This window comes from Bufo gargarizans, chromosome 9 (genome assembly GCF_014858855.1).
Source record: "Bufo gargarizans isolate SCDJY-AF-19 chromosome 9, ASM1485885v1, whole genome shotgun sequence".
Taxonomy (NCBI): domain Eukaryota; kingdom Metazoa; phylum Chordata; class Amphibia; order Anura; family Bufonidae; genus Bufo; species Bufo gargarizans.
The window spans coordinates 197,017,508-197,042,702 of record NC_058088.1 but is presented as its reverse complement, the minus strand read 5'-3'; the positions used below and the strand labels follow the sequence as shown (position 1 = coordinate 197,042,702).

General features: G+C 48.4%; 1 protein-coding gene across 3 annotated transcripts in view; it reads left to right on the top strand.

Annotated features, from left to right (window-relative positions):
* Positions 1-25,195, top strand: part of OLFM1 (olfactomedin 1) — a 58,135-nt gene that overhangs the window by 5,355 nt on the left and 27,585 nt on the right. The window contains exon 1 of one of the 3 annotated variants that reach the window (XM_044305369.1): positions 13,887-13,984. The exons of 1 other annotated variant lie outside the window; for it this stretch is intronic. Coding sequence is in view for 1 of the 2 variants with exons in the window: in XM_044305366.1 (XP_044161301.1) it covers positions 23,269-23,418 (150 nt within the window). In the remaining variant the exon portion in view is untranslated. Of the gene's footprint in view, positions 1-13,886; positions 13,985-22,924; positions 23,419-25,195 lie in introns of those variants that run through there. One more of the 3 variants, XM_044305366.1, reaches the window with a different exon arrangement.

Here is a 25,195-nt window from a genome sequence, read left to right as displayed (position 1 = left end):
TCAGCGCCCTATTAGGCGGACACACCCTAGCCCTCGTCTTCACCCCCTCAGCGCCCTATTAGGCGGACACACCCTAGCCATCGTCTTCACCCCCTCAGCGTCCTATTAGACAGACACACCCTAGCCCTCATCTTTACCCCCTCAGCGCCCTATTAGGCGGACACACCCTAGCCCTCATCTTCACCCCCTCAGCGCCCTATTAGGCGGACACACCCTAGCCCTCGTCTTCACCCCCTCAGCGCCCTATTAGGTTGACACACCCTAGCCCTCGTCTTCACCCACCTCAGCGGCCTATTAGGCGGACACACCCTAGCCCTCGTCACCCACCTCAGCGTCCTATTAGGCGGACACACCCTAGCCCTCGTCTTCACCCACCTCAGCGGCTTATTAGGCAGACACACCCTAGCCCTCGTCACCCACCTCAGCGTCCTATTAGGCGGACACACCCTAGCCCTCGTCTTCACCCACCTCAGCGGCCTATTAGGCAGACACACCCTAGCCCTCGTCACCCACCTCAGTGTCCTATTAGGCGGACACACCCTAGCCCTCGTCACCCACCTCAGCGTCCTATTAGGCGGACACACCCTAGCCCTCGTCTTCACCCACCTCAGCGCCCTATTAGGCAGACACACCCTAGCCCTCGTCACCCACCTCAGCGTCCTATTAGGCGGACACACCCTAGCCCTCGTCTTCACCCACCTCAGCGGCCTATTAGGCAGACACACCCTAGCCCTCGTCACCCACCTCAGTGGTGAACGCTGGAACAGAAAAAAAAAACTGTGATTCCCTATTTTTTTTGTCACCTTGTCCCCCCAAAAAATAGGATAGGACTGTTCTATTATGGGCCAGACGTTCTATAAAATGCGGAATGCACGCGGCTTTTTTTGGCATTTTCTTTTTTTCGAGTGATATTGAGTATGGCAATACTTTTTAATGGTATCGAAACCTGGAATCTAAATTTTGGTATCTCAACAACCCTACTAAGGACATACCCGGTCAATCTACTTCTCCCTCTGGCAGCTGTAAAACATAATCTCAGGACATACCCGGTCAGTCTACTTCTCCCTCTGGCAGCTGTAAAACATAATCTCAGGACATACCCGGTCAATCTACTTCTCCCTCTGGCAGCTGTAAAACATAATCTCAGGACATACCCGGTCAGTCTACTTCTCCCTCTGGCAGCTGTAAAACATAATCTCAGGACATACCCGGTCAGTCTACTTCTGACCATGTATCATGCTGGCACCCATAAATATAGTCCCCAGTAAATCCCCAACATACAGATAATTGCAGCCGCACACGCCGGTCCTCAGTCGGAATCGTCTCAGCTTTGCTGTTATTGGGGCGCTCAGCAGCATAAAAACAATCTGTATACAATGAGAATGAGGATCCTGCAGGGGGGAGAATGACTGAGCATGTGTGTCCACCAGTATTCACTCAGTAGTGGACGTGCACATTGATATACACTGTGTACACCATGGTGCAATGTAACCAAGTGACCCCAGGCGGTGCCAAGATATATAAGTAAATGAACATCAGGAATATCCTACAAGGTAAGTAAGGGAATACCAGGTGGCGACATACTGTGTAAAAGCGAATAAGCGCTTTTCTAATGTGAAGTGGTGACACATAGACCCATGAGCAGTGATGTCAGCGGTGAGGAGGAACGAGCGTCTCCTGATTCTGACAATCCCATTAGCACCTTGTCCAGGCTCCAGAGGACGTGTCCAGCACTGGCACAGACTTGTCCCCTTTCCTTGCATTTTCCAGCTGCAGTCCACAGATCTGCCTTTCAGTTCATTCAGCTCGACCAGTCAGACTTCAGTGGTAATGATCCAGGGGGCACAGAAAAGCTGGGTGCCTTCACCTGGCAGAGACTGGGGCTCAGCTGTGACCACTGTGCTAGAACATTACCAGCCAGGAGAAGACCTCTGTGGGAGGTCCGGTACATTAGAGCCGCCCCGTCCCCTCTTCACACAGGGGTCTTATCTAGGAGAAAAAGAAACCTTAGCCCCATAGCAAAACCTGGGATGAGACTAGTCCTGTATGGACACCTCCAGAAAGTACAGAATACGGAAAGTGTAACGATTATATGGGTTCCCTAAAGCATAAAAGTACACACAGTGATGTCACAGTACAGGGATAATACACACAGTGATGTCACAGTACAGAGATAATAAACACAGTGATGTCACAGTACAGGGATAATAAACACAGTGATGTCACAGTACAGGGATAATACACACGGTGATGTCACTGTACAGGATAATACACACGGTGATGTCACAGCACAGGGATAATACACACAGTGATGTCACAGCACAGGGATAATAAACACAGTGATGTCACAGGACAGAGATAATACACACGGTGATGTCACAGTACAGAGATAATACACACGGTGATGTCACAGTACAGAGATAATACACACAGTGATGTCACAGTACAGAGATAATACACACAGTGATGTCACAGCACAGGGATAATACACACAGTGATGTCACAGCACAGGGATAATAAACACAGTGATGTCACAGGACAGAGATAATACACACGGTGATGTCACAGTACAGAGATAATACACACAGTGATGTCACAGCACAGGGATAATAAACACAGTGATGTCACAGGACAGAGATAATACACACGGTGATGTCACAGTACAGAGATAATACACACGGTGATGTCACAGTACAGAGATAATACACACAGTGATGTCACAGTACAGAGATAATACACACAGTGATGTCACAGTACAGGGATAATACACACAGTGATGTCACTGTACAGGATAATACACACAGTGATGTTAAAGTATAGTTCTAACACGGTTGACACAATACTGTGACACCTGAATTTCACCTGCGCCAGTGTTGCTACCTGATTGCACAATCTGCCCTAAGTGAAGGCCCACAACAGGGCGGCGGTCCCTTCCTAACTAAGTGCAGGGAGGAAAGAGAGGGAAAGTAATAAACATAGTGACAGATGAACCAGAACCGACAAGATCCTACAAACAGAATCAGAACCGAACCACATATTACAGAGTTGTAGAAGCTAAGGTCAAAACGAGGAGAGTCCGATCTAAAACCAAATCAGAAACGTACCATGATAGCGGGTCAAACCAAGAAGTCTCGTCAGATCCAGATCTTCAGGCACAGGGGTAGCTGTCAAAAGCAGACCGAAGTCCAAATAACAGCGGTATGGGAGGAACAGGACCCATGTGCTCAGGATCGGTGAGGTCCCGGCAATCCGTTATCGCCTATCCCAGGGACAACTTCTAAACTTGGCACAATTGGTCATCACTCCTCAGCTACATGGCTGTGAGATGGCGGTTTTTGTAATGTCAATGGGACTGTTTTTAATGGCCGTTTAGATAGGAATGAACTCGTCTGACCAAAAAAAAAAAAAGGTGCACGAGAAAAAATGTTTTTTAGGGGATAAAAACAAAACAGTCACCTTATTCACGTGAGGGGGGGGGGGATATCGCTCTTCACTGAGGACCCATCTCCAATGAAGAACGATCTAAACATGTAATCTGAGGACTCGATAAACCTCTAGGAATACAGGATCTCCAGGTGTCACTAATTACGGCCCAATACACCTGCTCCAGAGCGGAAAGCACAAAGAGGGGAAGGGTTAAAGCATTGCGTCCTCTGCCCTGTGTGCATTGTATACTGTCAGAGCTGTAGATATAATTACACAGCTGCTGCTCAGTACCACTTATGTCCCGTACCCCAGGAGGCACTATTCTGCGTGTATATATTGTAAGGGGTCGCTCTCTCTAGCACGGCGGCGATGACAGATTCCTTCGTGGACAACAGGATTAAAGTCCAAACGATGCTTTATTTTATGGCACTTCGGCAATTACAGGTGAACCCAGTTATAACTCACCGGGTAAGATGAGGTTCCAGCATCACCAAAACATAAATCAAACAAAATGAACTCCTGCCCGTCTGGGCTCTAGCTAATACAAGTTAGTTTCTAGCTCACCTATTGAACGCAGGTCACACGCGGGGAATAAGCAGCCAGCTTCCTAGGCTTTTTCCAGGGATATAATCTTAAAGTAAGGTTAGGAATCGTATAAAGACAATAAAAAGACCATTTATTTAATGCTGAATACAATAATCAATAATAGATCAAATGTAATAAAATGATAGTTAAAAATATAACAATAAAAATAATAATAATAGGCAATGGTGATCTGATACACTGCCCTTTACTTGGCTTGTATACCCTAGTATAACTATCCCTGACTGACAGCCTGTTTTTATTTCCCCCATAACGATCCCACCTAGACTACACCTGGGAATCCCTCGGGCTAGGGGAAAACATGCCCTGGAAGGGGTTGGACTGGGGAGGTCCCACTACCAAACCTACCTTCCCAGTCCCAAAAAATCCAGGACTTTATCATACACTTTATCACTAATATATATATATATATCTGCTCTTATTCTGTATATATGGACACTGCACAGTACCACTTCTCCTGTCCTGTATACTGGGTGTAATCCTCAGTATCTGCTCTTATTCTGTATATATACACACTGCACAGTACCACTTCTCCTGTCCTGTATACCGGGTGTAATCCTCAGTATCTGCTCTTATTCTGTATATATATACCCTGCACAGTACCACTTCTCCTGTCCTGTATACCGGGTGTAATCCTCAGTATCTGCTCTTATTCTGTATATATACACTGCACAGTACCTCTTCTCCTGTCCTGTATACTGGGTGTAATCCTCAGTATCTGCTCTTATTCTGTATATATACACACTGCACAGTACCACTTCTCCTGTCCTGTATACCGGGTGTAATCCTCAGTATCTGCTCTTATTCTGTATATATACACTGCACAGTAGCTCTTCTCCTGTCCTGTATACTGGGTGTAATCCTCAGTATCTGCTCTTATTCTGTATATATACACACTGCACAGTACCACTCCTCCTGTCCTGTATACCGGGTGTAATCCTCAGTATCTGCTCTTATTCTGTATATATACACACTGCACAGTACCACTTCTCCTGTCCTGTATACCGGGTGTAATCCTCAGTATCTGCTCTTATTCTGTATATATACACTGCACAGTACCACTTCTCCTGTCCTGTATACCGGGTGTAATCCTCAGTATCTGCTCTTATTCTGTATATATATACACTGCACAGTACCACTTCTCCTGTCCTGTATACCGGGTGTAATCCTCAGTATCTGCTCTTATTCTGTATATATATACACTGCACAGTACCACTTCTCCTGTCCTGTATACCGGGTGTAATCCTCAGTATCTGCTATTATTCTGTATATATATACACTGCACAGTACCACTTCTCCTGCCCTGTATACTGGGTGTAATCCTCAGTATCTGCTCTTATTCTGTATATATACACTGCACAGTACCACTTCTCCTGTCCTGTATACTGGGTGTAATCCTCAGTATCTGCTCTTATTCTGTATATATACACACTGCACAGTACCACTTCTCCTGTCCTGTATACCGGGTGTAATCCTCAGTATCTGCTCTTATTCTGTATATATACACTGCACAGTACCACTTCTCCTGCCCTGTATACTGGGTGTAATCCTCAGTATCTGCTCTTATTCTGTATATATACACACTGCACAGTACCACTTCTCCTGTCCTGTATACCGGGTGTAATCCTCAGTATCTGCTCTTATTCTGTATATATATACACTGCACAGTACCACTTCTCCTGTCCTGTATACTGGGTGTAATCCTCAGTATCTGCTCTTATCCTGTATATATATACACTGCACAGTACCACTTCTCCTGTCCTGTACACTGGGTGTAATCCTCAGTATCTGCTCTTATTCTGTATATATATACACTGCACAGTACCACTTCTCCTGTCCTGTATACTGGGTGTAATCCTCAGTATCTGCTCTTATTCTGTATATATATACACTGCACAGTACCACTCCTCCTGTCCTGTATACTGGGTGTAATCCTCAGTATCTGCTCTTATTCTGTATATATACACACTGCACAGTACCACTTCTCCTGTCCTGTATACCGGGTGTAATCCTCAGTATCTGCTCTTATTCTGTATATATATACACTGCACAGTACCACTTCTCCTGTCCTGTATACTGGGTGTAATCCTCAGTATCTGCTCTTATCCTGTATATATACACTGCACAGTACCACTTCTCCTGTCCTGTATACTGGGTGTAATCCTCAGTATCTGCTCTTACTCTGTATATATACACTGCACAGTACCACTTCTCCTGTCCTGTATACCGGGTGTAATCCTCAGTATCTGCTCTTATTCTGTATATATACACTGCACAGTACCACTTCTCCTGTCCTGTATACCGGGTGTAATCCTCAGTGTCTGCTCTTACTCTGTATATATATATACACTGCACAGTACCACTTCTCCTGTCCTGTATACCGGGTGTAATCCTCAGTATCTGCTCTTACTCTGTATATATACACTGCACAGTACCACTTCTCCTGTCCTGTATACCGGGTGTAATCCTCAGTATCTGCTCTTATTCTGTATATATACACAATGCACAGTACCACTTCTCCTGTCCTGTATACCGGGTGTAATCCTCAGTATCTGCTCTTATTCTGTATATATACACTGCACAGTACCACTTCTCCTGTCCTGTATACCGGGTGTAATCCTCAGTATCTGCTCTTATTCTGTGTATATATACACTGCACAGTACCACTTCTCCTGTCCTGTATACTGGGTGTAATCCTCAGTATCTGCTCTTATTCTGTATATATATACACTGCACAGTACCACTTCTCCTGTCCTGTATACTGGGTGTAATCCTCAGTATCTGCTCTTATTCTGTATATATATACACTGCACAGTACCACTCCTCCTGTCCTGTATACCGGGTGTAATCCTCAGTATCTGCTCTTATTCTGTATATATATATACACTGCACAGTACCACTTCTCCTGTCCTGTATACTGTGTGTAATCCTCAGTATCTGCTCTTATTCTGTATATATATACACTGCACAGTACCACTTCTCCTGTCCTGTATACTGGGTGTAATCCTCAGTATCTGCTCTTATTCTGTATATACACACTGCACAGTACCACTTCTCCTGTCCTGTATACTGGGTGTAATCCTCAGTATCTGCTCTTATTCTGTATATATATACACTGCACAGTACCACTTCTCCTGTCCTGTATACTGGGTGTAATCCTCAGTATCTGCTCTTATTCTGTATATACACACTGCACAGTACCACTCCTCCTGTCCTGTATACTGGGTGTAATCCTCAGTATCTGCTCTTATTCTGTATATATACACACTGCACAGTACCACTTCTCCTGTCCTGTATACTGGGTGTAATCCTCAGTATCTGCTCTTATTCTGTATATATATACACTGCACAGTACCACTTCTCCTGTCCTGTATACTGGGTGTAATCCTCAGTATCTGCTCTTATTCTGTATATATATACACTGCACAGTACCACTTCTCCTGTCCTGTATACCGGGTGTAATCCTCAGTATCTGCTCTTATTCTGTATATATATACACTGCACAGTACCACTTCTCCTGTCCTGTATACTGGGTGTAATCCTCAGTATCTGCTCTTATTCTGTATATACACACTGCACAGTACCACTTCTCCTGTCCTGTATACTGGGTGTAATCCTCAGTATCTGCTCTTACTCTGTATATACACTGCACAGTACCACTTCTCCTGTCCTGTATACCGGGTGTAATCCTCAGTATCTGCTCTTATTCTGTATATATATATATACACTGCACAGTACCACTTCTCCTGTCCTGTATACCGGGTGTAATCCTCAGTATCTGCTCTTATTCTGTATATATATACACTGCACAGTACCACTTCTCTTGTCCTGTATACTGGGTGTAATCCTCAGTATCTGCTCTTATTCTGTATATATATATATATACACAGCACAGTACCACTTCTCCTGTCCTGTATACTGGGTGTAATCCGCAGTATCTGCTCTTATTCTGTATATATATACACTGCACAGTACCACTCCTCCTGTCCTGTATACTGGGTGTAATCCTCAGTATCTGCTCTTATTCTGTATATATATATATACACTGCACAGTACCACTTCTCCTGTCCTGTATGAGGTCAAATACTGGACCGGTATTGTCGGTCTGTGTTTTCACAGCACTTGGCTTAGGGTGTTTCATTTTTCCAAAGATGTGATTTTCATATGACTTTGCTTACGCCCCAAATCTCAGTGATGTAAAATATATACTGTATATGGCAAATTTAAAGAGGATTGGATAATATTTCGGGGTTGCACACATTGATCACTGTTATTACTACTCTCCCTCCTGTACCGAGGAGGTCGGTCTAAAGACGACTTCAGTTTCCGGATCCCGGGGGCTCTGCATCAAGCAAGGTGGACGGCAAAGGCAATACACGCACTTACAATTGTCCTCTCACTAAACAGCTGAATATTCCTCGGGTTGCACATTTTGTCAGCCTTATATATGTTTGCTTTTTGCACGAGGCAATTGTAAGGCGAAGGGCTCCAATGATTTGGATATGCTACAGCTTCTGAGCACTGACCCAGATGCAGACGTCAAAAAAAGTGCTCTCACAGTTGCTAGGAGACACCTTTGGTATCTGTCAGAAACAAACGTAGGGTTGGCTTTTTGGGACGAACGCATTACTCTGGCTGTTAAGGAAAATATGTCAAAAAAAATTTAGAAATCCAACCTGCAAAGAAAAAGGAATTGAAACGATTAGAGGGTGAAAACCTTGTTTTTGAAGGAAAAGACCTGAGCCATTTTGTTACTATTAAAACAAAGACGTTCTTTGAATTGTTTGGGATCCACGAGGTGACAGAATATTGTAGTGACTCTCTAAGACGCCCTGTGAACGCTCTTAAGGTGGTTAATGATGCGCAGAAAGAGGAATTGCTCTGATAAAAAAAGTTTTACGAATCGGTCAGGGACGAACAACAAAAACAATTCTTGTTGAGGGTCGAGTATCACAGAAAAGAAGGGATTGCATCGTTCAAAGTTGATTAATATAACACATGTTTTGCCTATAATACTACCTATTAATCTTAGTGTCTAGTTTTAATATTATTTAAAGTTTTTTATTTCTAGTTTTCCCAATAAAAGTAACATTGAAAAATCTTATTTTTTGCCAATTTTTTTTACAAAACTGATCAAAGTGTGCAACCTCTAGATATTATCCAATCGTCTTGAAATTTGGAATATATATCTGGGGCGTAAGCAAAGTCTGCAAAAATTTAACGTTTTATTTTTTTCCATTACAAAATAAAACACCCTAACCTGGCTGTCCTTAAATAGGCAGCTGGGCACAGCAGAAATGTCTCTGTTTTGGGAATGTGAGGTTTTGTGCCATGCTGGAGGGCTGAGAGCCGCACGCTGGGGAAATAGGCCCCCTAAAGCTTGCTGTGGATTACTGGAGGCAGAACTGCCAGCAAGGTGACTTGGGTTATATGAACTTCCCATTTTTTGTGAATTAACACTAAGACTGAAAAGTTACTGCTGTTTTGTTTAATTGCCTAAAGTGTGAATAAACACTGACGTTTTGAGTTAAGAACTTGTATTTTGCCTCTGTACTGCGCCCGCTTACCCTATCTACCAGAACGAGTCCCCACAAGTGGTGGAGGATGCGGGCAGGAGCAGTGAGGCTGGCGTGAACGCCGATATTTTGGTTTCTGCATTTCCCAGGCACGATTGTATGTCGTACATTAAACCACCTGTATTACAACCAGTGCCCCGCAACAAAATGGAGGCTGTTGTGAAGGCCCTCATAGAGGCTAATCTGCAGCAGCAAGAGACAAACCTGTAGCAACGCGAGGCTAATAAGCAGCAGCTACAACACGTGATAGCTTTGCAGACAGCAGGAGCAACCCCGAGCGTCCACGATGCCCGGAAAGCAGTCCGTGCCGTGATTTCTAAGATGACCCCCGCAGACAACATCGTGGCCACCAGGGAAAAGCTACCCCGTGACCAGTAGTTGGCATCCGATTCCCAGAGGGTGTATTTCGACTTGCCGGACGATCAAGCAGCCAACTACAAAAAAGTAAAGGGTGAGATTTTGGCAAGACTGGGGGTAAATGTGTTGGTCTGGGTCCAGCGGGTACATCAGTGGGGGTTTAAGCTGGCTGAGCCCGCGAGACCCCAGTATTATGACTTACTCCACCTTTTGCAAAAGTGGCTACAGCCTGATGTGCTGAGTCCCACGGCTATGCTGGGATAGACTGCCCTAGAAATAGTGGACCTGGTGGAGCGCTACGAGGCTACTAAGGCTGTTACAGGGGGTTCTTTTGGGAGGGGGCAGTCAAACCCCGTAAATCTCCATCCCAGACCCGGCGACTTTTACCAACCAAATCCAGGAGCCGGGCCATGTAAGAGCTGACAGTCCACATCAGGTGGAACCCATGGATACTAACTATGGCTACCGTCAGTCGCTATATGCCAGGAAGCAGTGCAGCAGGTACCACAAAAACTCTAAAACACCTGTGACAGGTGGAGGTAGGAGACACTCCCGCGTAGGCTCTGCCTACTAAAGGCTACCTTGGTATGGTCAGCGGAGTATACTAGCCGGAAAGTCGGGGTTATGTGCATCCATGAAGACTTAAAAGACAATCCCACCCCCTGGTGTCTCTAACCACAGGGGCCGGCAGGTGCACTCACGAAGTGGCAGTTGCCCCAAATTTACACTACGTACTTATAATAGGGAGAGACTTCCCGGCACTGTGGCCTGCTATGAGAGAGACTTATACCCATGAGACAGGGGTAACCCTAGCAGAGTGGCCCGGCTCAGGGGGGAGACCAGGACCTTGGGAACCTGAGACCGAAGGGCGCCAGTGGTAGGGGTGACCGCCACTTCAGTGGAAGAGGTGGAGACAACCCTGCTAAGTGTGATGGTGGGAGACGTGGAGGACTTGCCGCCGTGTCCTGAATTGTCAGACCTCAATGTCTCCGGGGATCATTTTGGTACCGCCCAACGTCTGGACCCAACCCTATCCCTCGCCTGGGAAAATGTGTTAATAGTAGATAGTGAACAAGTACAACCTGGGGGCAGTGGCAGAGTTTCCCCATTTTGTGGTTCATCAGGATATGTTGTATCGGGTAAACCAACTATGGGGTGAGCCTATTGAACAGTTGGTGGTCCCCAAGGCTTATCGTGAGCTTGTGTTAGATCTAGCCCACCAACACGTTCTCAGGGTTCACCTGGGGCTGCAGAAAACCCAGGATCGTATTCTACAGTGGTTTTACTGGCCCAGCATATTCAGAGAGGTGGAAGAGTTTTGTAAGTCTTGCCCGACCTGCCAGATAACCAGCCCCAGCCACATTTCCGTAGTCCCCTAGTATCTCTCCCGATTATCGAAGTACCGTTTGACCAAATAGCTATGGACCTCATAGGCCCAGTACCAAAGTCCGCCAGAGGGCATCAACACATCTTAGTCATTCTAGACTACGCCACTCTGTACCCGGAGGCGGTGTCACTGCAACATACATCAGCCAAACTCATAGCTAAGGAGTTAATGGAGATATTTTCCCGAGTAGGACTACCTAAAGAGGTTTTGACCGACCAAGGGACCCCTTTTATGTCCAAGGTGATCAGGGAACTCTGTAAGTTGCTACACATAATACAACTACGGACGTCAGTTTACCATCCGCAAACGAACGGTCTGGTAGAACGGTTTAACCAAACATGAAAAAATATGTAGAATAAGGTGGCGGCTTAAGATGGGAAGGACTGGGACCTTCTTCTGCCCCATATCATGTTCGCAGTGCAAGAGGCACCCCAGGCCTCTACTGGGTTCTCACTCTTCGAACTGCTATATGGCAGACACCCTCGCGGTCTCTTGGACGTGCACAAAGAGGCGTGGGAACAACAACCCACTCCACATAAGTGTCATTCAGTACGTTACCCAGATGCAACAGCGGATAGAGACAGTGTTGCCTCTTGTTAGGGAGCATATGGAGGCAGCTCAGCGAGCCCAGAGTTGGGTCTATGATTGGCATATTTAACCCAGGTGTTCGGGTTTTGGTTCTGGTGCCGACCGTGGACAGTAAGTTCCTGGCTAGGTGGCAGGGGCCCTACGAGGTACTCGAGAAAATTGGAGATGTAAACTACAAGCAACACCAGGCAGGGCGGCGAAAGAAGGAGCAGGTTTACCATGTAAATTTACTCAAACTGTGGAAAGATAGGGAGACCTGTACAGAAGACAGCCCGTGGCCGGGTTTTCTAGGAGAAGAGGTTCCAGCCCCTCTGTCTGATGCAAGAGAGGCGGCTGCCACAGTAAGAACTGCTGACAGCCTCTCCTCTAAACAGACTCAGGAGAACAGGGAGTTCGTTAGTCAGAACACGGATGTGTTCTCGGACCTCCCTGGACGCACTTCCATAATCCAGCATGACATTGTCACTGAGCCTCAGGCAAAAGTCAGATTAAAACCATACCGGGTGCCCGAGGCTCGGCGACAAGCCATATCGGAGGAGGTGTAGATGATGTTTCAGCCAGACGTCATCGAGGAGTCAAAAAGTGATTGGGCTAGTCCTATAGTATTACTACCCAAGCCAGACGGGACGTTGCGGTTTTGTAACGACTTTTGAAAACTTAATGAGGTTTCCAAATTATATGCGTATCTCATGCCCGGGGTGGATGAGCTCATCGAGAGGTTAGGACAAGCCCGGTATTTTTCTGTTTTGGACCTCACGAAAGGGTACTGGCAGGAGCCCTTAACGGAGGCTGCCAAAGAGAAAACGGCCTTCATCACGCCTGAGGGGCTGTATTAGTACAAGGTGTTACCCTTCGGTCTGCATGGCGCCCCCACCACCTTTCAGTGACGAATGGACATTGTGCTTCGTCCACATCGTCGGTACGGTTCAGCTTACCTGGACGATATTGTCATCCACAGTACCGACTGGGAAAGTCACCTACCCAAAGTGCAGTTGTAGTGGACTCCGTTCGGAAAGCTGGACTAACTGCTAACCCAAAAAAATGTGCAATAGGGTTAGAGGAGACTAAGAGAGTCATCAATCCCCAAGTGAACAAAATAGAGGCAATACTGAATTGGCCCCGACCTGCCACCACTAGGCAAGTAAAGTCATTCTTGGGAATGGTGGGCTATTACATGAGGTTTGTCCCCCACTTTGCTACTCTAGCCGCGCCATTGACAGGGTTATTGAAGGGACACAAGTCAGTGAGGGTTCGCTGGAATGACCAGGCGGCAGAGGCTTTCTCCTCTTTAAAGTCGGCCCCGTGCGGGTCCCTGGTTTTGGTGATGCCAGACTTCAAAAGGGAGTTTATAGTACAGACCAATGCCTCCGAAGTAGACCTCGGTGCTGTACTCTCAGGAGGTCAACGGGGAGGAGCATCCCGTTGTCTTCTTAAGCCGTAAGCTCACCCCAGCCGAGACCCGGTACAGTATAGTGTGGAGAGAGAGTGCCAGGCTATCAAGTGGGCACTCGAGTCTCTCCACTACTATTGATTGGGGAGAAAATTCCGCCTGATGGCCGACCACTCCCCTCTCAAGTGGATGAGCCAGGCCAAGGACAGAAATGCCCGGGTCACCAGGTGGTTTCTCTCCCTACAAAACTTTACGTTTTCGGTGGAACACAGGGCAGACCGGTTACAGGGAAGCGAGGATGCCCTGTCCCAGGTACACTGTCTGGCGTGTGTTCACCCCATTAGGGTTGAACAAAGTGGGCGGGGGTATGTGACACAGTGAGGGGTTGTGTCTGGCAAGGCGGGTATTTTCCTCCCAGCATGAGTGGCTGGGCTGGTTTCCAGCTAGGTGAGAGGTCAAATACTGGACCGGAGTTTAAGTGTCGGTCTGGGATTTGGCAGCACCTGGCTGTCCTTAAATAGGCAGCTGGGCTCAGCAGAGATGTCTCTCTGTTTTTAGGATCTGAGGCTTTGTGCCGTGCTGGAGAGCTGAGAGACGCATTCTGGGGAAACAGGCTAAAACCTGCTGTGGACTACTGGAGGCAGAACTGCCAGCAAGGTGACTTGTGCTATATGAATGTTCCATTGTGTGGGAATTAACACCAAAACTTCAAAGTTATGTGCTGTTTTGTGCAATTGCCTCAAGTGTGAATAAACACTGAAGTTTTGAGTTAAGAACTTATATTTTGCCTCTGTACTGTGCCTGCTTACCCTATCTACAAGAGTGAACCCCCAATATATATATATATATATATATATATATATATATATACACTGCACAGTACCACTTCTCCTGTCCTGTATACTGGGTGTAATCCTCAGTATCTGCTCTTATTCTGTATATATAGACACTGCACAGTACCTCTTCTCCTGTCCTGTATACTGGGTGTAATCCTCAGTATCTGCTCTTATTCTGTATATATATACACTGCACAGTACCACTTCTCCTGTCCTGTATACCGGGTGTAATCCTCAGTATCTGCTCTTATTCTGTATATATAGACACTGCACAGTACCACTTCTCCTGTCCTGTATACTGGGTGTAGTCCTCAGTATCTGCTCTTATTCTGTATATATATACACTGCACAGTACCACTTCTCCTGTCCTGTATACTGGGTGTAATCCTCAGTATCTGCTCTTATTCTGTATATATATACACTGCACAGTACCACTTCTCCTGTCCTGTATACCGGGTGTAATCCTCAGTATCTGCTCTTATTCTGTATATATAGACACTGCACAGTACCACTTCTCCTGTCCTGTATACTGGGTGTAATCCTCAGTATCTGCTCTTATTCTGTACATATCGATACCATACATCAGCTGTCAGTATGATGCCACCATTTACATGTAGAGGTGGGTGTTCTGTAGCATGGGCTCCTTATTACAAGACTTATATTGGTGTATTTGATAGTAATTACACCCGATCACCCTGCACTGGCCGTTGTATAGTCTGCGCCTTTTGGCTTATCTGTGAATCGTATATATGTTCTATACTGCAAAGCAAGGTCGACTGAATAAATATAACAGAGAGAGACCGCGTGGGGTGTATGTTGCTCCTTGGCTCTCAGTTGCATACACCGGGCTGTACTCTCAGTGTATAATGCAAGGAACTGTCTCCTCACATAAGGACTGTGGAAACGTTTCTGCGGATGTTGCTCTGGATGCATCTGAACATCTCTGTATCTGTACTCTGTTCCCATCTTGTTCACTTGACTATAGTACATGATAGGACAACCCATGGATGCTACTGTAGGCGCGGTTACCAAGCGGTTACTTCACCATCACCCTCTGCCCGCTTTTTCAGAAGCACTTACATGTCAGACCCCACAAATATTTAATGATAAGTGCAGAGTCCTGAAATATTCAGCACTTACTCTACACTGGGCAGAAGCTGGAAGCAGTGTCTTCTGCAAGACCAAGTGCGAGCACTGACAGAAGGGCCGGGGACCCACAGTCCTGAGCTTACAATAATAGGAGAGCGTTGTGAAGAGAGAAGCCGGAAATATCTGCACTGAGGAAACCAATAGTCATGATGGCAGGAAGGTATCTGCACCCCATGTCACTCATCAGTCATCCTCTCCCCTGAAATGGCTGATAACAGAGGACAATAGACTGTATTCTCCTGTCCTACAGTCATCCTCTCCCCTGAAATGTCTGATAACAGGGAGCGATAGACTGTATTCTCCTGTCCTACAGTCATCCTCTCCCCTGAAATGGCTGATAACAGGGGGCAATAGACTGTATTCTCCTGTCCTACAGTCATCCTCTCCCCTGAAATGGCTGATAACAGGGAGCAATAGACTGTATTCTCCTGTCCTACAGTCATCCTCTCCTCTGAAATGGCTGATAACAGGGGGCAATAGACTGTATTCTCCTGTCCTACAGTCATCCTCTCCCCTGAAATGGCTGATAACAGGGAGCAATAGACTGTATTCTCCTGTCCTACAGTCATCCTCTCCCCTGAAATGGATGATAACAGGGGCAATAGACTGTATTCTCCTGTCCTACAGTCATCCTCTCCCCTGAAATGGATGATAACAGGGGCAATAGACTGTATTCTCCTGTCCTACAGTCATCCTCTCCCCTGAAATGGCTGATAACAGGGGGCAATAGACTGTATTCTCCTGTCCTACAGTCATCCTCCCCCCTGAAATGGCTGATAACAGGGAGCAATAGACTGTATTCTCCTGTCCTACAGTCATCCTCCCCCCTGAAATGGCTGATAACGGGACAATAGACTGTATTCTCCTGTCCTACAGTCATCCTCTCTCCTGAAATGGCTGATAACAGGGGGTAATAGACTGTATTCTCCTGTCCTACAGTCATCCTCCCCCCTGAAATGGCTGATAACAGGGGGCAATAGACTGTATTCTCCTGTCCTACAGTCATCCTCTCCCCTGAAATGGCTAATAACAGGGGGCAATAGACTGTATTCTCCTGTCCTACAGTCATCCTCTCCCCTGAAATGGCTGATAACAGGGGGCAATAGACTGTATTCTCCTGTCCTACAGTCATCCTCTCCCCTGAAATTGCTGATAACAGGGGGCAATAGACTGTATTCTCCTGTCTTACAGTCATCCTCTCCCCTGAAATGGCTGATAACAGGGGGCAATAGACTGTATTCTCCTGTCCTACAGTCATCCTCCCCCTGAAATGGCTGATAACAGGGGGCAATAGACTGTATTCTCCTGTCCTACAGTCATCCTCTCCCCTGAAATGGCTGATAACAGGGAGCAATAGACTGTATTCTCCTGTCCTACAGTCATCCTCTCCCCTGAAATGGCTGATAACAGGGGGCAATAGACTGTATTCTCCTGTCCTACAGTCATCCTCTCCCCTGAAATGGCTGATAACAGGGGACAATAGACTGTATTCTCCTGTCCTACAGTCATCCTCTCCCCTGAAATGGCTGATAACAGGGGGCAATAGACTGTATTCTCCTGTCCTACAGTCATCCTCTCCCCTGAAATGGCTGATAACAAGGGGCAATAGACTGTATTCTCCTGTCCTACAGTCATCCTCTCCTCTGAAATGGCTGATAACGGGACAATAGACTGTATTCTCCTGTCCTACAGTCATCCTCTCCCCTGAAATGGCTGATAACAGGGGACAATAGACTGTATTCTCCTGTCCTACAGTCATCCTCTCCCCTGAAATGGCTGATAACAGGGGGCAATAGACTGTATTCTCCTGTCCTACAGTCATCCTCTCCCCTGAAATGGCTGATAACAAGGGGCAATAGACTGTATTCTCCTGTCCTACAGTCATCCTCTCCTCTGAAATGGCTGATAACAGGGACAATAGACTGTATTCTCCTGTCCTACAGTCATCCTCTCCCCTGAAATGTCTGATAACAGGAGGCAATAGACTGTATTCTCCTGTCCTACAGTCATCCTCTCCCTGAAATGGCTGATAACAGGGGGCAATAGACTGTATTCTCCTGTCCTACAGTCATCCTCTCCCCTGAAATGGCTGATAACAGGGGACAATAGACTGTATTCTCCTGTCCTACAGTCATCCTCTCCCCTGAAATGGCTGATAACAGGGAGCAATAGACTGTATTCTCCTGTCCTGCAGTCATCCTCTCCCCTGAAATGGCTGATAACAGGGGGCAATAGACTGTATTCCCCTGTCCTACAGTCATCCTCTCCCCTGAAATGGCTGATAACAGGGGACAATAGACTGTATTCTCCTGTCCTACAGTCATCCTCCCCCCTGAAATGGCTGATAACAGGGGGCAATAGACTGTATTCTCCTGTCCTACAGTCATCCTCTCCCCTGAAATGGCTGATAACAGGGGGCAATAGACTGTATTCTCCTGTCCTACAGTCATCCTCTCCCCTGAAATGGCTGATAACAGGGGACAATAGACTGTATTCTCCTGTCCTACAGTCATCCTCCCCCCTGAAATGGCTGATAACAGGGGGCAATAGACTGTATTCTCCTGTCCTACAGTCATCCTCTCCCCTGAAATGGCTGATAACAGGGGGCAATAGACTGTATTCTCCTGTCCTACAGTCATCCTCCCCCCTGAAATGGCTGATAACAGGGGGCAATAGACTGTATTCTCCTGTCCTACAGTCATCCTCTCCCCTGAAATGGCTGATAACAGGGGGCAATAGACTGTATTCTCCTGTCCTACAGTCATCCTCTCCCCTGAAATGGCTGATAACAGGGGGCAATAGACTGTATTCTCCTGTCCTACAGTCATCCTCTCCCCTGAAATGGCTGATAACAGGGGGCAATAGACTGTATTCTCCTGCAGAACAGATGTAGAGAAGACATGGTTTCATTAGCCTTGGGGGTTCATCGTGGCAGAGCCCCTCTCGGCCGCGCTGGCTGTAGTAGATGCAGACATCAGGATACAGGTGAGGAGCTGTCAGGATCTGTCAGGAGTCACATTGTCTGTACTCTACTGCCCTCTACAGACAGATAGTGGCCGCTCCGTGCTGAAGCAGTACTGGCACACCGGGGAAGGAAGTCCTCTACCACCCAAAGCAATGAATAGTCCTCCTATCTACATAATGGGCTTTGCAGTGAGGATGATGGGGGTGATGATAGCAATAAAGAACAGGTGTGCATCTGCAGGGTCCATGGTTGACATTACAGGACTTTTACAGATTTTTGTAAATGAAAATATTCAGCAACTTTGTAAATTATCTGTTTCCTGTTCTGTATATGTACAGTTCTTCATCACCATTGTAAGATCTCTGCCGGCTGTCAGTGAATAGAACAATATTATTGACCTTGTCCAGCTCACAAGTGCATGCTCCTGTATTAGGTCTGGATGATTTTTTCAACCTCAGGATAGAAATAAGAGTTTTCCCTTTCACAGACAGGAAGCAGAGATATTGAGCATGATAAAGAATAGAAATGCAGCGTATAAGAGCGTTGCAGAATATTCCGGTTCCTTTTCTGCTGGTCAGTAGGAAGCAGTCGGCGCGCCGCTCCTCCATTATGAGCTGCTGACAGGTCTGAAGCCCTGCGCAGTGGAGAGGACCCTGCGGTATACAGACGGTATACGGGCCGCGGCCAAGATCTCAGGATCACGGACGTCGTTACCCACCATCTGCAGCAGGGGGATCCCATCCGCCAGTGGCCAAAGACTTGGTTGGGACGTTACAACTCCCAGGATGGTGTTAGGGGATGCTGAGAGTTGTAGTTGGTAGTGGTTCACAATACATCATTATTATTGGATCTGAAATGTGTCCGCTCAGTGGTGAATGGTGCCCTGCTCTTTGGGGGTCTTGGTGGTCATGTGACTGTGTGATGACAGATTAGCGCGCTGTGTTTATATGCTGCATGTCGGGTTGTCAGAACAGTGCCAGGCGTCTATTGTGCCATGTTGTATCAAGACGTGCCCGTGCAATGAGAAATTCTATAAAAATCACCAGTCCAGGAGATTACAGAGAAATGGTGCCGCCACGCTAGAGGACCCTCACTAAGGTGGGGAGGGGGTGGCATTCTTACGGCAGCAGCCGCTCAATACCACACCATGCTACCTTCATCATGTCTACTTCACTGCCGACCGAGTTCAGCTCTGCAGGGAAGAGTAGGCGATATCTCTGGTGGCTCAGTGGTTAGCAGCGCTGGGGTCCTAGGTTCACATACAACCACATCTGTATCTTCTCCCCGTGTCTGAGTGGGTTTCCTCCCGCACTCCAAAGACAGACTGATAGGGGGCTTAGATTGTGAGCTCCTGGGGACAGCGCTGCGGAATATGTCAGCGCTATATAAGTGAGTAAAGTAAATGCTGCCCCCCCCAGGAGGCATGAGAAGAGGGGGGTGCATAGTGAATGATACCTGCTACCTGATGCGTCACCGATTCCTCCTAGAGTGTAAGCTCTTGTGACCAGGCCCTGACTTCTGCTTCCTCCTAGAGTGTAAGCTCTTGTGACCAGGGCCCTGACTTCTGCTTCCTCCTAGAGTGTAAGCTCTTGTGACCAGGCCCTGACTTCTGCTTCCTCCTAGATTGTAAGCTCTTGTGACCAGGCCCTGACTTCTGCTTCCTCCTAGATTGTAAGCTCTTGTGACCAGGGCCCTGACTCCTGCTTCCTCCTAGAGTGTAAGCTCTTGTGACCAGGGCCCTGACTTCTGCTTCCTCCTAGAGTGTAAGCTCTTGTGACCAGGGCCCTGACTCCTGCTTCCTCCTAGAGTGTAAGCTCTTGTGACCAGGGCCCTGACTCCTGCTTCCTCCTAGAGTGTAAGCTCTTGTGACCAGGGCCCTGACTCCTGCTTCCTCCTAGATTGTAAGCTCTTGTGACCAGGGCCCTGACTTCTGCTTCCTCCTAGAGTGTAAGCTCTTGTGACCAGGGCCCTGACTCCTGCTTCCTCCTAGATTGTAAGCTCTTGTGACCAGGCCCCTGACTTCTGCTTCCTCCTAGATTGTAAGCTCTTGTGACCAGGGCCCTGACTTCTGCTTCCTCCTAGAGCGTAAGCTCTTGTGACCAGGGCCCTGACTTCTGCTTCCTCCTAGAGTGTAAGCTCTTGTGACCAGGGCCCTGACTCCTGCTTCCTCCTAGAGTGTAAGCTCTTGTGACCAGGGCCCTGACTCCTGCTTCCTCCTAGAGTGTAAGCTCTTGTGACCAGGGCCCTGACTCCTGCTTCCTCCTAGAGTGTAAGCTCTTGTGACCAGGGCCCTGACTCCTCCTGTCTCAGTTACATATTAGCGGTTACTTTTGTTTCGTACATGAACCTATGAATCTGTAAAGCGCTGAGGAATATGGCGGCGCTATAGGAGTATTATTATTATTATACCTGCACGAAGTACCTTACTGGGAACCCCCATCATCACCCTGAACAATGCGATGACATCTCTGCTGCCATTAGAGGGTCTATGGCAATGTCTCTACAGATGTAACTACAACTCCCAGCATGCACAGCATTATCAGTCAATACAGAGCACACAGGTCATGATAAAAATCATCTCCCCTGACGACACCACAGGTGACTCCGCGCTCATGCAGACGTAATGCGCCTTTTATTGGGTGCCACGGTCGCGGCGCGGGGTAAAGTGGGGCATGGTGGTGGGCTCCTGTCCTGTGAAGTAGGCCATACAGCTGCAATGCTAAGAATGCTTAGATCATGGCAATACCGCTACAGAAGAGCGTCCCCTGTGATCTATCCTCCTATTGTCCATTCCCTGAGATGGTCCTGTTTACCAAGGCCCAGAATCCTGCTGCGCGCACAGGCTGCAGTACCAGAGCGGAGCAGCAGATGGCGGCAGCACTCCACACTTCCCCTGCTGTCTGTGCACACAGCCCCCCCGGGGGGCTCTGCCTGTGGACCGCACGGTTTACCTAGAGGATGCTGATGGCTCTCGTACCTGAGCTCCTGTCCGGATCTAACGCATTCCCCGAAGGAACCTGCGCAGCGCGCTCCCCATCCATCACTGTCGCCACTTAACTCCTTCACTGCCATGTCTGGCTGGTCCCGATGACCACAAATTAGTGAGGAGAAATCTGTAGGAAAAGGGGAAGCAGAACCCGGAGCGGATCCGTCTGCTGAGATGATGGGGCTACTCCTCCTGTGCACAGATTCTCACAATCCCATTTCCATATTAATATGGGGGCCCTGAGGATAAGGGGGCCACCACATGGTGCCCTCCTGTAGATCCAGGTGGTGACAGTGCTATATGGCGCTGTTATCCAGACCGCTAATTACTGCCGCGGTTTCCTGTCATTAGGTGGCGGGGCCCTTCTCATTTGGCTACGGGGCCACATGACTTCTGGTTAGGGCCAGTCATACACTTTGGTAGATCCGAGTGTTCTACTTGCTCAGGTGCCGTCAGTAATTAGGACGGGGGAGGGGAGGGGTACCACCATCCCCGGGGTGGGCTCCAGAAATATGTCATCCATTAAGTCACGTGATCCCCTAATTAACACATTTCTTGCGCTTGGATCTTCTCTCCCCTAAAAGGCTCCTGTCCTTTGAGAGCCCAGATGACAAGTGGAGGGGGGGGGGGGGGGGGCGTAGAGGAGGCAGCGAATAAAGCATGTGACATCAGCTGGCGTCTTCGTACACCAAACCAGCGCCAGCCTTCCTCCCAGCCCCAGCCTTCCTCCCAGCCCCAGCCTCCTCCCAGCCCTGGTCCAGCCCCAGCCTCCTCCCAGCCCTGGTCCAGCCCCAGCCTTCCTCCCAGCCCCAGCCTCCTCCCAGCCCTGGTCCAGCCCCAGCCTCCTCCCAGCCCCAGCCTCCTCCCAGCCCTGGTCCAGCCCCAGCCTCCTCCCAGCCCTGGTCCAGCCCCAGCCTTCCTCCCAGCCCCAGCCTCCTCCCAGCCCTGGTCCAGCCCCAGCCTCCTCCCAGCCCTGGTCCAGCCCCAGCCTCCTCCCAGCCCTGGTCCAGCCCCAGCCTTCCTCCCAGCCCCAGCCTCCTCCCAGCCCTGGTCCAGCCCCAGCCTTCCTCCCAGCCCCAGCCTCCTCCCAGCCCTGGTCCAGCCCCAGCCTTCCTCCCAGCCCCAGCCTCCTCCCAGCCCTGGTCCAGCCCCAGCCTTCCTCCCAGCCCCAGCCTTCCTCCCAGCCTCCTCCCAGCCCTGGTCCAGCCCCAGCCTTCCTCCCAGCCCCAGCCTCCTCCCAGCCCTGGTCCAGCCCCAGCCTCCTCCCAGCCCTGGTCCAGCCCCGGCCTCCTCCCAGCCCTGGTCCAGCCCCAGCCTTCCTCCCAGCCCCAGCCTTCCTCCCAGCCCCAGCCTCCTCCCAGCCCTGGTCCAGCCCCGGCCTCCTCCCAGCCCTGGTCCAGCCCCAGCCTTCCTCCCAGCCCCAGCCTCCTCCCAGCCCTGGTCCAGCCCCAGCCTTCCTCCCAGCCCCAGCCTCCTCCCAGCCCTGGTCCAGCCCCAGCCTTCCTCCCAGCCCCAGCCTTCCTCCCAGCCTCCTCCCAGCCCTGGTCCAGCCCCAGCCTTCCTCCCAGCCCCAGCCTCCTCCCAGCCCTGGTCCAGCCCCAGCCTTCCTCCCAGCCCCAGCCTTCCTCCCAGCCTCCTCCCAGCCCTGGTCCAGCCCCAGCCTTCCTCCCAGCAGTAAGTTGCATGTCAATTGCACAGCTCGGAAGGGATCTGGAGACTTGGTGCGAGCAGCGGGAACGCTCTTAAAATAACCTCTTCCGGAAGAGGAGATCACGGAGACAACACACCCCACTCCTCTGCGTCTCCGGTCTAGGAGCAGCCTGCGGCCAGCGGCGGACAGAGATCGAGGCTCGGCTTTTCCCGTGCAAGAAGATGTCTAAAAAGCGCCTGGCCCTGCTGGACTCCCGGGAGGCGCCAATGTCACCTGCAAGCTCCCTGCAGTCTGAAGCCACCTGCCCGGTCCCTGCAGCATGAAGGTCTGCTGGAGGAGGGAAGCCAAGCAGAGATGTCGGTGCCTTTACTCAAAATTGGGGTTGTCCTGAGCACCATGGCCATGATCACCAACTGGATGTCGCAGACCCTGCCCTCGCTGGTGGGCTTAAACACCACCAAGCTAACGGCGGCCAATGCTGGCACGCTGGATAGGAGCACCGGCGTAAGTTACCGGGGAGGGGGGTATGTCCTAGCCGTGCATTTAACCCTTACCGGAGATCTGCGTGTCCTTCAGTTTAGGGGGGCAGTCCTGGGGGGGGGGGGGGGCTCTTCTCATTAGTAGGATCATTATAGAGGTCGTCATCATGAGAGATGACACAAATGCTACCGTCTTCATTAGCATAGCAGGGAGACATGGAGGCTGGAGGATGGAGGAGGCTGCCGGGGGTCCCTGCCCTTCTCCTCTATAGACCCCTGCCAGGACGGGTCTCTGATACAAGCTCACCTAATGCCCCCAAAACAAAGGGACATGTCTGCGGATCACACATTTATAGGGTCTATTTGGGGGATTTACAGGCATGACACAGATGGAGCAGACCCCCGTGTCTCACCTGCCCCCCAAAGAGCTAATGTATAGAGGACGATTAAATTGGGGGCAGTGGTAATGCCCAACACACAGCAGAACACACAGCGGGTGCTACATTATAACCAAGCGCCCTGCTATCTCCTATTGTTACATAGTATTACAGTATACAGTCCTATCATCGCTATAGGGTTACATTATGTATCATCTATTATGGCCCACGATACATTCCATGCATACTGTTACATTGTATTATAGAGGATTGTTTTATATTGTTACATAGTATTACAGTATACAGTCCTATGGTCGCTATAGGGTTACATTATGTATCATCTATTATGGCCCACAATACATTATATGCATACTGTTACATTGTATTATAGAGGATTGTTTTATATTGTTACATTGTATTATAGAGGATTGTATTCCTATTGTTACATTGTATTATAGAGGATTGTATTCCTATTGTTACATTGTATTACAGTCCTATGGTCGTTATAGGGTTACATTACGTATCATCTATTATGGCCCACAATACATTACATGCATACTGTTACATTGTATTATAGAGGATTGTTTTATATTGTTACGTTGTATTATAGAGGATTATATTCCTATTGTTACATAGTATTACAGTATACAGTCCTATGATCGCTATAGGGTTACATTACGTATCATCTATTATGGCCCACGATACATTACATGCATACTGTTACATTGTATTATAGAGGATTGTATTCCATTCTAGTCATATTTATGGCGTTACATTATGTCATATTATTTTATATAAACGGTATCATTTATTACAGTCTGACGTTACATTGTATTACGGTATACACAGCCCTGTGATATTTATGTCATTTATTGCGTTGTCCTGTTCACACTATTATCTTCATATTATATTGTTCTCTCCGTTACATTATGTGCAGGATCTATTATCGCCATAATATTACGCGTACAGAGGGGAGAAAACGGTTTCTATAAAGCGGACGGGGTGAGGTATCTTTCCTACGAGGCCCCCGTGACTCGGCTCACAGCCCCCAGAGTCTGTAGCATGTCCACTGCCCTTAGTGCTCGGTTGGTAGGAGACGGGAATATTGAGGAGCTTTTTGGGAATGTTCTTGTCGGGAAGAGGCTTCTACCCGTTTCCCAGCGGAGCCCATGATCGGCGTCCTCGCTATACAGATGAGGGTTTTCTACGTCCTCGTTGTATTGATGGAAATTCCTGTTAGAACAGTCAGTCGTGTGGGTCGCAGAGCTGACAGTCGGACAGATTTCCAGTACAGAGTATATACACCAGTATACCGTATATTCGCATCCCACGGGCGCTCAACGATAGGACCTGAATTCCTCTCCTTCCTCCGTCTTTCTATGTTTCTAATTCTATCACATATTTTGCCCTCTCATCAATTTCTAG